Raw genomic sequence first — 16,055 nt, forward strand, 5'->3', positions numbered from 1 at the left:
TATACTCATCGACCATATAATCCCAAATAACAACAAATTAGCTTTAAAATAAAACAAGAAATTACTTAGTATAAGTTGATACAAAGGCAAAAAATGTGTCCAACTTTGCACTGCAGACTCTCTGATTCCTCCATATTTGTGAGTTATATCCATAGATTCAACCACCTGAAGATCAAAATTGTAGCTAAGGAAAGAGTGACATGTTAAATTGAAACTCTTTTGTACAACTACTTAAAGATAATAAAAATTATTCAAAAAAGCTGTAGTTAGGAATGGTCAAACTTTTTTCCTATTACTATTTCCCAACAATAGAATATAACAGCTGTTTGTGTAACATTTACACTGCATTAGATATTATAAGTAATCTGGAGAAGATTTTAAGTATATGGGAGGAAGAGTGTCGGTAATGTTGCACACACCATTCCATTTTACATAACGAACTCAATCATGTGTGAATTCTGATATCTGAGGAAGGCTCTGGCTGTGGATGCTGAAGGACAACTGTAGTGATCTACTAAGAAGTCTCAAATTCTGAAGAAAGACTAGTATGTAGGAAGTAGAGGATGACTTCCAAAGTCATAGTCACAAAAACAAACCATAAAAGGAAGGAAAGTGAGGGGATGATCATTTTAGAATTACACTTTAAATGCTCAAAATATGATCAGTAGCTGTGATTAAATATTAAGTATTTTATTAAATATTAAATTTATACACCACTTTTTATACATGATTTATATCGTATTAAATATTTTATTAAATATTAAATATTTTCATACCAAGTATACTGAAAATAACATCACACACACACACACACACACACACACACACACACACACACACACACACACACACACACACACACACACACACACACACACACACACACACACACACACACACAGAAACTAGTTAAACCAAGATAACAGCTGTAAAGCTGCCAAGCCAAGACAAGCCCCAGTAAACTGCAGGAGCTCATAAACCATGACAATTTACAGCTAGAGTAGCAGAACCAGCCACCACTCTTGACCTAACATTTTTAGAATGGCTTACCAAATTCATTAGAGAGCCTTTGATCTTATCTGTTTCTCTCAAACCAATTAAGAGCTGTAAATTCTAAATCTAATCTTATGATAAGCAGCAGGGAGTCACTTCCAGAATTCAATTAGTTTTCTACTTGTTTCCTTCCTTCAAAATCTTTAGGCAAAAATGCCAAACATTTTTGACTCAGGTGCTTTTATGTGATGGTGACCATATTCTTTAAACTGAAGGTGTCTGCTCAAAAATGCCCAAAGCTGCTTTTGACCATAACAAAGGTAAACCTGAAAATAGGGTATTTCCAAGACATCAAGACCTAAATCATAAGTCATAATTTATATCATCCTCTCCCTAGAAAGGTACTATCCCAAAATTTCAAAATACCAGCTCATTTAAATCCATAGCTTTCCATCAAATCGCTTCTTCTCCCTTTTCTGGTTTCTTTTTATTTAATGAGGTAGGGAGGAAGAGAGATTCCATTGGTATTTTATCTTAGCCCTCCAAATTGCTTTCCAAATAGATTTACTGGCAAATCAATTTCAAACTCAGTTTGACATTACACAAGCATATTTTTGATTATTCACTGCACAATTTCAGCTGATAATTCTCCCAACCATTCCTGTAGTTAACTAAAGGCTTCATTAATTACTAACAGGCACAGGGACAGGTGTGATGGCTCATGTTGTAATCTCAGCTATACAGGAAGTATAAACAGGAGGATCTCTCCCTGCAGCAACCCCAGGCAAACAGCTTTGAGATTCTAGGTGAACAATAACTAAAAAACAGGGCTGGGAGGATATGGTTCAAGTGTAAGAGTACCTACCTAGCAAGTATAGAACCCTGAGTTTAAACCCTAGTACCATCAAAGTGGGGGGAGGTGATGCAATTATTCCAGTTCTCAAATTTTCTTTTAGTTCTCCCATTTATTTTAGCTCTCTCAGTGTCATTCCTTTAGTAACATTCACTTTTGAAGAGCAAGAAATGGCAACCAAGTATAACCCAGGTGGTCTAAACCAGAGATCAAATCCAGCGCACTGCCCACTGTGGAAATAAAGTTGTAGGGCACACAGACAACCCATTCTCCCACTTATCATCTGGTACTGCTCTTGCAATACAATGACAGAGATGAACAGTCAAGGTAGAGAGGGTCTGCCTGTGAAGCCTAAATATTTGCTAACTGATCCTTCCACAGAAAATGCTTGCTGACCCATGCTAAGAATCACGTGGTGTATCTTATGTCACTGAACCATCACAGCTGGATACTTTTTCAAACATAATGACACAAAGCCCAAAATACTTCTGAAATGAACGTGTAAAATTAAGTCAAATGAGTGACAGCAATGCAATCCAACAACTCTTCTCTGGGCTCATGCGTTTCTCTGCTCTAGGGCAGACATACCTCCCCCATGGCATCTGTCTGAGAGCCGGTATCACAGAACTGCTGAGCGGTGCCGGAGTTGCCATGCGTGCCTGCACTGTGAGGGAAATCTTGCAGAGAGTCAGTGATGGAGCAGCTATTCTTGAAGCTGTCAGTAAGCTTGGCCAGGCTCTGGAAGAGAATAAGACAAGCTCTCTGAAGTAGAGAAGGCAAGGTTTCCCTTTGCTGTGGAAGCAATCATTTCTTTTCTGTTCTAGGTCTGCAGCCTTATGACTGGAGAATTACCCTTCCTCAGCCCCTTTCTCACTAGATTTTAAGCTAATGTTTTTCACTGCATGCACTTTTAATAAAATTCTCAGTCATTGAAATAAGAAAGCGATTCAGTCCTCCTGGCAGCACATGAATAAAAGGAAACTGTGATAAGGCCACTTTTACTGGATTTTAAATATTTGTATTTCCTAAAGAAAAAATGCTCATTCCTATTCAAGAAGTTCAATGAGTAAGTGACTCTTGCAAGATGCAGGCCTTCTCAATATTATTACAGATATACCACAGAAGATGAAAACAGCTCCAGACAATGCTCATGCGGTTTTATAACCTGATTTTTTTCAGTCATAATTATGTATTGTCAAGAGTAATCTCATATCAATGTTAGTTTGCCAAAAAATTATAATAAAGTATGCATTTGGGCACAAGGAACCCTTTGTAGGGAAGTTTAAGACAAATCTGATTTTTTTTTTTACCATTTCTTTTAGACTTTTAAACCTAGTCACCTTCAGTTATCACCACAGATACTAGAACCAGAATGAGTAAATGCAATAGAACGCACATAATTGTGTCAAAATCGTGACAAAGGCCCCTTGGTAGGAGCTAGTCTTATTAAGTTCATATAATAACCAAAAAACCTCAATCTAACTGATTTTAATGGAAGAGAACTTTGGCTCAAGGATCTCCCTAGGGCTTCTCAGAGTTGAAGAAGCTGTGCAGACCTCAAAGAAGATAGTGGGGCATGAGGCTTCTGTAGAAATTGTATCTCCTGCCTCCATGATGGAAAATCCAAGCAAAGTAACTGGGCAGCTTTTCCCAGTGTAGCCCACCATGGTTTCAGAGACACTTGTGTGGGACTCTCTGTGTCGCTGCCATGAAGTGCCACTTGGTCCACCCTGAGTGTTGGCCAGGATTATATGAATAACAGACATCTTGGAGAGCATGATGAGAACTTTCTATTAAGTCCTCACAGCCTTGACCTTGGGAAGCACTTCCAAAGAAGACCTTCATTTGTGCATTGGTCACGTATTTGCTTATAAATCTGAGCCTTGCATTCTATGTTCTCTGAATTTATATTCTACAGAATCTAGACAAATGCCTCTCAGGCACTAGGTGCTACTTTAAGTGTCAAGTGAAAAATAAAAGCTATAATAAGCAGCAGTGAATGTGTTCTATCGCTACACAAACAGGAGGGCATTTATAAAACTGACTTAAAAAAACAAATAGAAACCACAGAAGTTCAAGGGGTAAAATCATTAAGTAATACAAAGCTGCAATGGCCCCTACTACATAATTCAAATACTATGCAAACAGATCAAGGAATAAAGAAGTTCTTTGGGAACTGATAAGGGAATAAATACAGGATATTATCATCACATGAGGAAGCGACAGAGGAATAGCAGCACCACCCTAGCTTTGTATAAGAAGCTTTGCACATGTATTCCAATTTGTTTTGTATTTGCATGAATGCTAAAAGCTTATGTAAGAAGAGAATACAAGTAGTTATGAGAAATGGGGGGATGAAGGAATAACAAGACTTATCATAGATGTTTTGTGTTATTTTGATTATTAACAACATCATTTTATCGCCCATTGCTGTAGGTGGAGTTATATTATACATTGCCTCAAAAGATATATTCAGATACTGATCCACAGAACCTGTAAATATGACCTTATTTGGAAATAAGGTCTTCACAGATATGATCTCTGTCAGATGAGGCCATCCTGAGTAGGTGGGTCACTAATAGAATGCCAGATATCCTGATAGAGGAAATCTGGACACAGGGACATAGAAGAAGATTATGTGACAATGAAACCAGAGACTGGAATGATACAGTTTTAAGCCATGAAAGACCAGGAACACCTGGTGCCACAGAAACTAAGAAGAGGAAGAGAAGAACCGCACTCCCATTCCCCCAAGCCTTCAGAGCGAGCACAGCCCTGCTGATACCTTGACTTCAGACTTCTGCCGTCCAAATCAGGAACAGTTCATTTCTGTTATCTTAAGCCACTTGTGCTACAATGGCCCCGGAAATCAGTATACTAATCTAAACATACTGAGCAGTTGTGTGTCTAAAATACACATAAATAATATTATACATAAATTGTATATAACATACGTAGTAAATAAAAGATAGACAGGTAGGTGGGCAGGTTGTGCAAGGGATACCCTTAGGCCCTACCTGCATGAGGTCCCGCCGCTCCTTCTCGCCAGTATAAATAGCTTTTTTGATGGTGTGAAGCTCACTCATTATAGCCTGAGCCTCATCCAGTTTGTAGTTAGTGTGAGCACTTGACATCTTCCGATCAATCCTAGTTAAAAAAGAAAAATTACGGTTGTTCCACATAAGGCCATAACATTCCTTTAAACAACAATAAAACCCATAAAAAGTCTTTGTAGAAAGGTGGGACACAAGTAAAAGCAATATTTTTGACACAGATTGGTGAAGACTCTACAAAACCTTCCTTCATTGTAGGAACTACAGAGAGCTGAGACTTAGCTGGAAGATGGCTGCAGCGTAGAGACCCACATCCTCTATTAAGGAGCAGGCAGCAAGGTAACTAGCTTTAGTAAAGGATTGTTAAGTCCCCTGAGAGGAGGATTAAGTCTTCTCTGTTGCCAGCATATATCCAGATTAACAGTCAGAATGTTTATGAAATGAGATTTGTGTATAAGGAGAGTACATGGGAAATAGCAATAAGTAACGAGTTTCAATAATGGTGCCTTATGCAAAAGCTGGAAAGGTTTGTGTCCTCTCATTTCATTCTAGTTTTCTCTCCTCCCTACCTACAATCCAAACATCCATCTATCCAAGCTTCCTTCTTCCATGTTTCCCTCCCTCTCCCCTTACCTCCCTCCTTCTGTCTGTCCACCCATCTATCCTTCCAGCCAACTCCTATGCATGGTAGGCCAGGTTAAGAATGGTGGAAGCAGAGCACAGAACAGGACAAGACTGCGCTTCACCTTCAGCTAACAGGCAGCTGGAGTGCTTCCTCCGTCCCGTCTCCCATACCTAAATCTCAAGCTTTGAGAGCCCTCAGGGCTAAGGAGCTTGGGAAACTTGTCCAGAGATGGAATGAAGTCCTTCCCTGGAAAGCAATTAGCTTGCTTTTCAGGTTCCAGACCTAACATTACACAGGTTATATTGCTAATCTTTTTCCCACACATCACCCTGAGAATGTCGCTTCTTAACTGCCAGGCCAAAAGCTGCCGTGTTTCCACTCTCCACACCTCTTGGTATCCTGCAAGTCAGAGTAGCGCATTAGCCTGTCCATTCGATACGTGTGGGACCCCTCCCCTCTTCTCCACCAGTTCCTTTGGGTCTCAAAAATGAGGTTAATAAAAACACTATTCTCATAGTATGGGCTTGAGATTTAAAGAGAAAATGCAAGGGAAGACCTCATTTGGCAGGAGGCCTGGCCTGGAATATTTGCATTGATGATGATTACCAGGGTGACGTGGTATCTACTGACACATGAAGAATAAGTAAGTAAGGGGCCAACTCTGATTTCTTTTCCACATTAATAAACTCCTTGCCACGTGTGACACAATTTGCAGTGAAGCAAATTAGTCTCCCGCTTCTCTACAGCGTGTTTTCAAGTACCTGAGAATGGATACTAATCAAATACCTATAGACATACAGCGGGTGGAAGGGTCAAGGTTGCAGTCTGAGAGGGGAATGCTATTGCTTCCTGTTTTTGACTTGAATGTTGTTGCTTTCAGCAGCTAAAACATCAAAGTATGGCATCAGTAATTCCGCAAATGGAGACAGCATCCTCCTGAGGTGGCACACGCTAGAAGAGAAGAGCTACTTCCACAGGGAAACAGATTCCATCCCATTATGGAGAAGAGCCGGAGCTTTTATATTACAGGACACGTCCCGAACCAAAGTGCGAGTTTGAGGGCAAGGATCTGAGCTCTGGCCTGGAGAAGCCTGAATAAGAATGGACCAGGACCACTGTTTGGGCCCTGTACCAAGAAACCCTAGAGCAGCAAGCCCAATAGCAGTGTGGTGAGCCCAGGAAGGGCTGGGAGCCCTAGTCTTGCTTCCCCAGCAGTTCCTCAGTTCTCTGTCACAGATATTCTAGTTTCATACAAGTAGTCAGATGCAGGAAAAGAAAGGGGAAAAGATTTTACCATTAAAGAAATAAATGTGAAAGTCGTGAATAACATGGTCTCAAGGCTAGAACTCTCTAAACAACTATTTCCAAAAATTAGTTATGTTGGCTGGGAATGTGGCTTAGTGGTAGAGTGCTTGCCTAGCATGCAGGAAGCCCTGAGTTTGATTCCTCAGTATCACATACACAGAAAAGGCCAGAAGTGGTGCTGTGGCTCAACTGGTAGGGCGCCAGTCTTGGGCAAAAAATCTCAGGGACAGTGCCCAGGCTTTGAGTTCAAGCCCTAGAACTGGCAAAAAAAAAAAAAAATAGTTATTATTATACACTGTTACATGAAAATAGCTCAGTATATCAAGCATAGGATTTTACATGCTCTGTGCTTGTCATGGGGAAACAATAATAGAAAGCATTACTATATAAAACTATTTGTCAGGTGCAGATGGCTCATGCCTGTAATCCTAACTACTCAGGAGGCTGAGATCTGAGGATTGTAGTACAAAGCCAGGATCAGCAGGAAAGTTTGTGAGACTCATATCTCCAATTAATCACAGAAAAAGCCAGAAGTGACGCTGTGGCTCAAGTGGTAGAGGGCTAATTGTGAGCAAAAGGAGCTCAGGACAGAACCCAGGCCCAGAGTTTAAGCCTCAGGACTGGCAAAAAAAAAACCACACTATCTGGTCATATTGTATGATATATTACAGAGATTTTATCTGGAAGTAGTTCAATATGTCAACCACCTGTTACATGACAGGGTCTGATGCATGCTTTACACCTGGCATTTAACCACTTCAACAGCTTTATGAGCTAAGCACAATCTTTTTACTTAATAAGGAAGTTGGGCCGGGCGCCAGTGGCTCATGTCTGTAATTTTAGCTACTCAGGAGGCTAAGATCTGAGGATTGCGGTTCAAAGCCAGCCCAGCCAGGAAAGTCTGTGAGACTGTTATCTCCCATAAAACCGTCAGAAAACTGGAAGTGGCGCTGTGGCTCAAGTGGTAGAGCACTAGCCTTGAGCTGAAGAGCTGAGGGACAGTGCCCAGGCCCAGAGTACAAGCCCTACAACCAACCAAAAAATAATAATGAAGTTTGGGGTCAGAGCAATGTAACTTAGTGCCCAGATGAAAAATTAACCAGCTAAATCTGGGCTGTAGGTATGGCTCAAGTGGAAGAGCACCAGCCAAGCAAGCAAGCTAAGCAAGAGTGAGACTCTGAGTTAAAATTCCGTTTGGAGAATGAGGCTAATGGAAAAGAAAGTAGCCAGGGAGAAAGAAAGCTCAGACCAGGGAGACCACTCATCTAGAGTCTGGTTTGTATTCTACAGGAGAGAGAAGGCTGCAAGAGGGTCACAAGCAGAGGAGACATTTAAAAGAATCCCTGTGGTCACCTCACAAGAATGTGAGTCATAACAGTGGCTCAGCTCAAAGCGGTCACAGTGGAATCTGTAAGAAGGACTGAGTGCCAGGTATGGAAATATCACACCACCACCAACGGATGTGGTAACAAGGTGGTCAGGGCAGCATTTTGGCCATTGCGCCAGCACCCCCAGGGACATTACAGTTGTCATGGCAGAAAAGGGCTTCAATGCCATGTAGGCATGGTACACTCGGGGTGAAACCATGTTAAATGAATTTCTGGCTGCAGGACAATAATCTAACACATTCCAGATCTCCATTAGGAAACTAAACGAGGATCCTCCCACAGCAATGAGCATGCTCAGTTCATTCTCGTGGGAAACACTGCAAGTACCCTAACTTTGTGTCCTTCCATTTGCCCATGGACACTAGAAATGAATCATATTAAGGCAATTTTTCAAATTAAGCTTCAGAAACTTGATGGCAACAGTGTAAAGTAGATCTTTTGCTGGTAAAGCTTACTTTTTCTTTTTGTCAGTCATAGGGCTTGAACTCTCAGGGCCTGGGCACTGTCCCTGAGCTTCTTTACTCAAGGCTAGCATTCTATAAGTTGGAGCTACAATTCTATTTCTGGTTTGTCTTTGGTAGCTAATTGCAGATAAGAGTCTTACAGACTTTCTTGCCCTGTCTAGCTTTGAACCACAATCCTTAGAAATCTCAGTCTCCTGAGCAGCTAGGCATGAGCCACTTAAGTTTACCTTTTCTTAACACTTTATTTATTGTAAGTGAGGGACCTATCTTCTCAAGTCTCTTACAGAGGGATTCAAAAGAAATGCAAATGAATATGAAACTTTCACGGATAGGACTAGCAAACAGGTCAAACCTCATCATACACCAGTGATAGGAAGATAACATGGTAAAACTATAAAAAGGATAATTTGGCAATGTCCAATAATATGACAAATGCATGGACCCTTTGACCCAGCAAGCCCATCCTGAAAGACCCATATACACAAGACTAGGTGAAAAGCTGATGGGAAATACTATACCTGGATTCAGCACACCAAGAAAGCTAGAACCCCTTGATAATCTTCACAGCACAAAGAGACAACCAGAGAGGATGTACCCCTTGAAGGAAGTAACACCAGCACCTATAAAACATCTTTACTAAAGAAAAAAGAAAGAAAGTGGAGAAGGAACACAAAATAGAAACAGCCTCTTGAACAAATTAACCCGTGTGCTCCAATAACAAGAGACGAAGGACAAGTTCAGCAATGCCTTGGGACTTCAAGCAACAAGATCTATCAGGGAAATTTTTAAAAGAGAAGTAAATTAGGTTCTTCAACAACTAAGTTACCAGAAAAAAAGAGACACAGAATCTGGATCCAAGCATGCCATAGAAACATGAAAGCTTGCTAGAAAGAAATACCTAGTAATTGGGGTATTGGGAAGAGAGTTATGCTTCCAAAAGCAGTCCACAGCTTTAGGACATTTATTTATCAATCAAATGGGATTATTGGATTTGCTTCAATAAGGGACCGAGAGCTTAGTATATGAGACAAAGCCACAGATGAACTAACACTGAGTATTGTGTAAGCAAAAATTGGATAATGGATGCAGAAAGGTTTCATTATACTATTCTATGTCTGACAATTTCCATCATTGAGATGTGTGTATATACACATACATATTCAATACATCCCCGCCCTATCCCCCCCTCTTTTTCCTCTCTCTCTCTCCTTGGCCACAATACTAACAAAATATACAGATATTTTCTAAAATACAAAAGGTTCTTTTATCCCCACTTGGAGTCAAACATAATGATGGATTTCCTTGCTAGCCAGGAAATTCACCAAAATAAACAAGTCAAGTTTAAAATGCTTATAAGCAGCCAAACTCCTGGTGAGGTACTCTGGAAAAGAATACACTAGAGATTCTGGGAGGCAAGAACAGCAGAAAGTTTCTAAAGGAAAATCTAGGGCCATTACCTTAAATCTTAAATCAATGTTGGTAATAAAACCAGAGAAGCTTCACCTTTATGTACAATAGATCATATGCTATCTGTACTTGCAGTCAGGACTCATAACTAACATAAGGTAATTACATTTTCAATTCTTAAAATGCTTCCAAAATATCTCAATAAATAATAAATATGAATTTGCATCACTTGATCCAAACATAAATGTCCAGCCCTTGACACCAGAAAAATAGCCTGTGAAACTCAGAGAAAAACTATCAGATTATTTTTAACTTACAAAGAATTTTAAGAATGACATCGGTTCAGTGCTCAAGTTTTCTCCTCTTCCTGAGGTTGAATCACAGAACACAGGAAACATAGTGACAATAAAGCTTCAAACAGAGCTCACTCCGCAGCTCCTCCAGGCAAGGCTGCCTAGCCTCTTGGTGGGACACGGGCTTGGGATGGGCCCCTCAGGACCAAGGCCAGGTCCACAGCCTTCCCAGCCATTCCTCCACCTCCCCAGAGAGGGCGGGTGTCCCCATCAGCTCTGGCAGGCACTAGCAGCCTCCCCTTGGCAAGAGGCAAGTTTACAATCCCTGCCCTCAAGCGTGGGACCTTGCTAATGAAAGCAGAAATATAAATACAAATACAAACAGTACCGTCCTTCTTTCATCCAGAAGCACAACTCATACTCCACACTGGCTGCAGGAGCAGGTAACCCTCTCCGTATGGTGGCTACTATGTCCCTGCCTACCCACTGAGAGAAACACAGATTGCCATTTCTCATTCACAAAATGACAGCTGTACTGGATGGATTTACTTCCTGACAAGGGCAAGGGCAAGGCAGTTTTCTTGGTTTCCAGCCCGTTCTATTTTCTAGGCTATTTAGCCTTAAGAAAACATTGCAATAGAACCTTTGCCTTCCAACAGGGAGATGGAGCTGCCCAAAATGATGGAGCCCTGGCAAAGGAGCTGGTGCTGGGTCTAGAAAGAAGAGCATAGGGTTTAGCTTCCGCTTAGACTCCAGTCTTAGACTCTTCCGGAGCTCCACTTACTTTCTTCAGTTTCTGCCAGTGAGAAATAACCTACAATCGAGTTCAAACATACCTAGCATCAAGGTAATAAAATATCCATAGATACTGTAGAGTAGTGAGAGAAAACTAAAGTAGGGCCCAATTAGAACAGGAAGTCCACCCTCAATTCAACTAGGCTGCCCAGATACCTTCTAATGATCTATCCATTTCAATTGCTTACTTGTTCTCATTCTTCCCCCATCCCTTTAGCAGAAGGGGCACAGGATAACATAGCCACTACATGCACTGGGAGAAATCTGAGAAGCTTGAGGCTGGCTAGGATATAGAGGTTATAGAGGTTAATAGGTTATAGACGGAGCTTGTATCAGTGGATTGGGAAGCAGGTAGCAAATGAACCAAATGAGCAATAAAAACCAGTAGCCAGCACAAGCACTGGATACATAGTTTGATTTGCCTAAAACTTTTACACTGGGTGCTGGTGGCTCACGCCTGTCATGCTAGCTACTTAGGAAGCTGAGATCTGAGGATCATGGTTCAAAGCCAGCTGTGAGACTCTGATCTCCAATTAACCACCAGAAAACTGGAAGTGTGGCTGTGGCTCAAGTGGTAGAATGCTAGCCTTGAGCTGAAGAGCTTGAGGACAGCGCCCAGGCCCAGAGTTCAAGTTCCATGACCAACAAAAAAAAACACTAAAAAATGAGAAAAACAGCTGTATAAACCAACTAGAGTATGGGAAGGGATGGGAAGGGGAAACAAAGAGGAGGCAACAATGTTTGATAAGAAATGTACTCGTTATCTTGGCCACATAATTGTAACTCCTCTGTACGGTATTCTCACAATAAAATAAAAAAGATGATGCTAAGCAAAATGACAGGGACACAAGTGGTTTTTTCTTTCTTGCTGTTGTTTTTAATGCATTTATTATGTACCATGTGATTATTTTTGTTTCTTTTGTACGTTCCTCCCCCACTATATAACACGTTGTCACTGTATTTGATGTCGGTGCCCTGCATCTTGTATATACATTTTTCTAATTTGGGGAGGGGAAGGGAAGTAACAAAATGCTGAAGTAAGGATACAGATTTGACCCATTGTAACAATGAGATCTGTACAAGACACTATGTTGAAAACGAACTTTACAACTTGGGGGGGCGGGGAGATGGGGAGGAAAGAGATGGTAGGAGAAAAACAAAGGAGGAAATAATGCTGAACAGGAAATGTACTCTTTACTCATGTAACTTTAATCCGTCTGTATAATATTTTTTACAATAAAAATATATACAAAAAAAAACCAAGTAGGACAGGACAATATATGCAAACACACTAGTAAGAAATAGAAAAGGCAGAGTTGGCAATGCCTTGGAAAAAAATAGATTTATCAAAACCCACCTACAGGGGGCATGGCAGTTTCTGAAAACCACCATCTTTCAGAGGCCCAGACAATGAGAGCCAGAAAAAAAACCAAAGTCCCTCTAGGCAGACCCAGTTCACCTTTCTCCTGTGCCTCCCCTGATGCCTAGATGATCTTAATATATAACGACACAGAAAGGAGTTCTGGCTAAGAAAGTCAATCTTAACTTAGTGTTTAACAACAGGGCTTGACATGCCCAGTTCTTGCCATTTATACAAGGCTGAGATAATTAAACTTGTCAGACACATTTACCTATTATCTTTCCATAAACAGTGACACTACAGTCATGTTTGACACACAGTGAGTCTCTACACCTAGGATACAAAGCATGTTATGTTGCTCACCTTTGTCAATCACACACAAAAAAAACATGTAAATTCCTGCCCCCACCCTTTTTTTTCTTTTTTTGGTGCCAGTCCTGGGGCTTGAACTCAGGGCCTGGGCACTGTCCCTGTGCTCTTTTGCTCAAGGCTAGTGCTCTACCACTTGAGCCACAGTTCCATTTCTGGCTTTTTTGGTATTTTGGTAGCTAATTGGAGATAAGTGTCTCACAAATTTCCCTGCCTGGGCTGGCTTTGAACCATGATTCTCAGATCCCAGCCCCCGGAGTAGCTAGGATTACAGGTGCAAGCCAGCAGCACCTGGCTTGGTTCCTGATTTTTTTTGAAGGTTAAGCAGCAGGCACTAGTGCTGCCTTCTGGACAACTGAGAACAATCATTAGTGTTAGGAACTATATGTTGTGTCCCCTCCAGCCTCTTAGGTTGAAGACCTATCCTCTTGTATGATGGAATGTGGATGTGAGGTTTTTGAGAGGTAATTAGCTTTAGAAAACATCAGTATTCCCCAAAGAAAATCGAAGGCCCAGAATGTGGGTGCTTTTGTGCTCATTCTCCCCCACCCCAAGCTCTCCTCTTTCTCTCTCCCCCCCCTCTTTCTTCTCTCTCCCCCATGTAATGAGACAGCAATAAGGTGACCATCTATAAGTCAGGAAAGATGTTCTCACTAGGAATGGAGTCTTGGACTATGAAATACATAAATGTCTGTGCTTTAAGCCACGTAGTCAGAGGTTATTTGTTATAGCAACCAAAATGGACAAAGACACTCACCATTTTACTATTAGAAATTAGGTGCAGGAAGTGTGAAATACATTCCCGGCTTTAGCCAGTGAAGCCAGGCTCCAAATCAAGAGAGAGAAGGACTCACCCAAAAAGCTCACAGCACCATTCTTAACACAAATGATTTTTTTTCAGACCAATACTATCACATTTGGAACAAAACAATTTTGTTTATTTAATTTGCTGGCTTCAGATGGTTCACTAGTTATAAGAAAGTCATCGCAAACTCTTGACAGGGATTCTAAGTGTAAAGAGACAAACAAGAAGATGACACAACTGTAGATGAGACTGACTGCCCACCAGCAAGCGCATCCTCTAATGATGGAAATCTCTTCTCAGAGCTGCTCAACCAGCAGCTGCTAACTGACTGTTTCTCGACTGGGTACACGTGGGAATATCTGGAGACATTTTCAGTTGTCACAGTGAGTTCTATCAACAGCATTAGTGGGTGGAGGCCAGGGATACTACCCAACTTTTTAGTGCACAGGATGGCCCCTACACAGTCATGTGGCCCAAAATGTCACTAGTGTTCATGGCAAAGAAAATGCACACTAGCCACGTGTACCACTGAGCACATTAGAAGTGACTACTAAGGCTCAGGAACTAAAATTTAATTTTAATTAATTTTAATGAGAATGAAAATTTCTTTTGAAAGTGTTAGTAAGGATTCATTTTAGTATAACAAGGTCAAAGTAGGGAGAAATGGAAATGAGAAACACTTCCTGTTCTTCATGTAGGAAGTGGAAGTTAAAGATTCCTAGAAGGAGAAATTTTTAAAGAATAAAACTAACAAGTATCTTCAAGAAAAAGAGAGAGGGGCTGGGAAGGTGGCTCAGTGGTAGAGCGCTTGCCTTGCATGCCTGAGGCCCTGGATTCGATTCCTCAGCACCACATAAGCAAAAAAGAAAAAAGCCGGAAGTGGCGCTGTGGCTCAAGTGGTAAAGTGCTAGCCTTGAGCTGAAGAGCTGAGGGACAGCGCCCAGGCCCAGAGTTCAGGCCACACAACCGGACCCCCCCCCCCAAAAAAAAAAAGAAAAGAAAAAAGAAAAAGAGAGACTCTGGTGTTTACGGCTGGAAATAAAAAAGTATATATAAAGGCATGAAAGTGAAGGACATTAGGCTTTCGGACACATACCCAGGAACCAAGTATGTCAGAACAAAAGAAACTGACAGGCAAATGCTGCCAATGACAATGCAGGCAACTCACTCTTGTAGTGTCTCTACGCCTTTTTCTTTGTACTGCAGTTCCTGTTTCATCTGGGTCAGCTCTCGCTTTAATCTGGAAAGCTAAAGACAAATTACATTTTTTCTAAAAATAAGCTGTGAAAAATTATTTCAACAGTTATTTGCCCTGGCATCTACATTTCTACTTAGCTTGCAACTCCCTGGATCATACATGTGAAATAAAACTGCCACTAAACCACCTTGCTTAGTTAGACTCAAGCATTCCCAGTCCTGCTAAGTATCTACCCAAATGGGAAGCTGGTAATGATGTTCTTTTTCAAGATGACAATTTACATCTCACAACTGTGTGATACTTTCATCTGCTCATCAATCTCACTTTGTTAACAGTCTGTAAAAGCAGGTCTCTATGACCACATGAAACTCAAATTGCCTAGTGTAATTTATATATGTGTATGCCAGTACTGAGGCTTGAATTCAGGGCCTGGACACTGTCCCTGAGCTTTTTGCTCAAGGCTCTACCACTTGAGCCACAGCTTCACTTCCAGCTTTTTGGTGGTTAATTGGAGATAAGGGTCTTGCAGATTTTCATGCTTGGGCTGGCTTTGAAGCCGATCTCAGTTCTTAGTCTCCTGAGTAACTAGGATTACAGGCGAAAGCCACCAGTGCCTGGCCCAGTGTAATGTTTTAAGCAGATTTCAGAACCTGCCTCAGACCTGCATGAGGTGTGGGGTACTGTTAGCTTATACTTTTACGATGTTTCCCAGCTTGTTTTCTTAGCTGTGCTAAATTTTAAGAACCACTGCACTAAAAAATAAGCCTGGTTCAGGGAATGACACATCAGGACGCCTCACTGCCAAGGTGTCTCCTGAGATTTACCCCAAATGCAGCACAAATGTGCCCCTTGCCAGACTCCCAGGCAGACAGGGATGAGACAAGGTGAAACCTGAGGAATGCAGGCATCAGAAAAGGAGGCCTATCAGAACCTCTGTGGTCAAGCAGTGTTGCAGGAGCCAGCCCTCAGTGACTAGTCCCCCAGGGAGAATGAATGGCAGCCACTGCAGTGAAGGCGGGCATCCTGCTAGCTCAGGGAAATGAGCAGCCTTGTGAGATAGGGCCCTGATGTTACTTCCAGTTGGTCAGTGAGTTCAGCCCCATGAAACATGCACAGGGATACTGACTACATCTGTCAGATGAGCTGT

General features: G+C 41.5%; 1 protein-coding gene across 1 annotated transcript in view; it reads right to left on the bottom strand.

The window, feature by feature from the left end:
* Wwc3 (WWC family member 3) overlaps positions 1-16,055 on the bottom strand; it is a 111,759-nt gene that overhangs the window by 39,139 nt on the left and 56,565 nt on the right. The window contains exons 5-7 of the mRNA XM_070040911.1: positions 14,879-14,958; positions 4,864-4,993; positions 2,435-2,584 (exon numbers count right to left, since the gene is read on the bottom strand). Coding sequence (XP_069897012.1) covers positions 2,435-2,584; positions 4,864-4,993; positions 14,879-14,958 — 360 coding nt within the window. The remainder of the gene's footprint in view (positions 1-2,434; positions 2,585-4,863; positions 4,994-14,878; positions 14,959-16,055) is intronic.

This window comes from Dipodomys merriami, unplaced genomic scaffold, assembly GCF_024711535.1.
Source record: "Dipodomys merriami isolate MVZ:Mamm:240054 unplaced genomic scaffold, mDipMer1.0.p SCAF_3, whole genome shotgun sequence".
In the NCBI taxonomy this organism is placed as follows: domain Eukaryota; kingdom Metazoa; phylum Chordata; class Mammalia; order Rodentia; family Heteromyidae; genus Dipodomys; species Dipodomys merriami.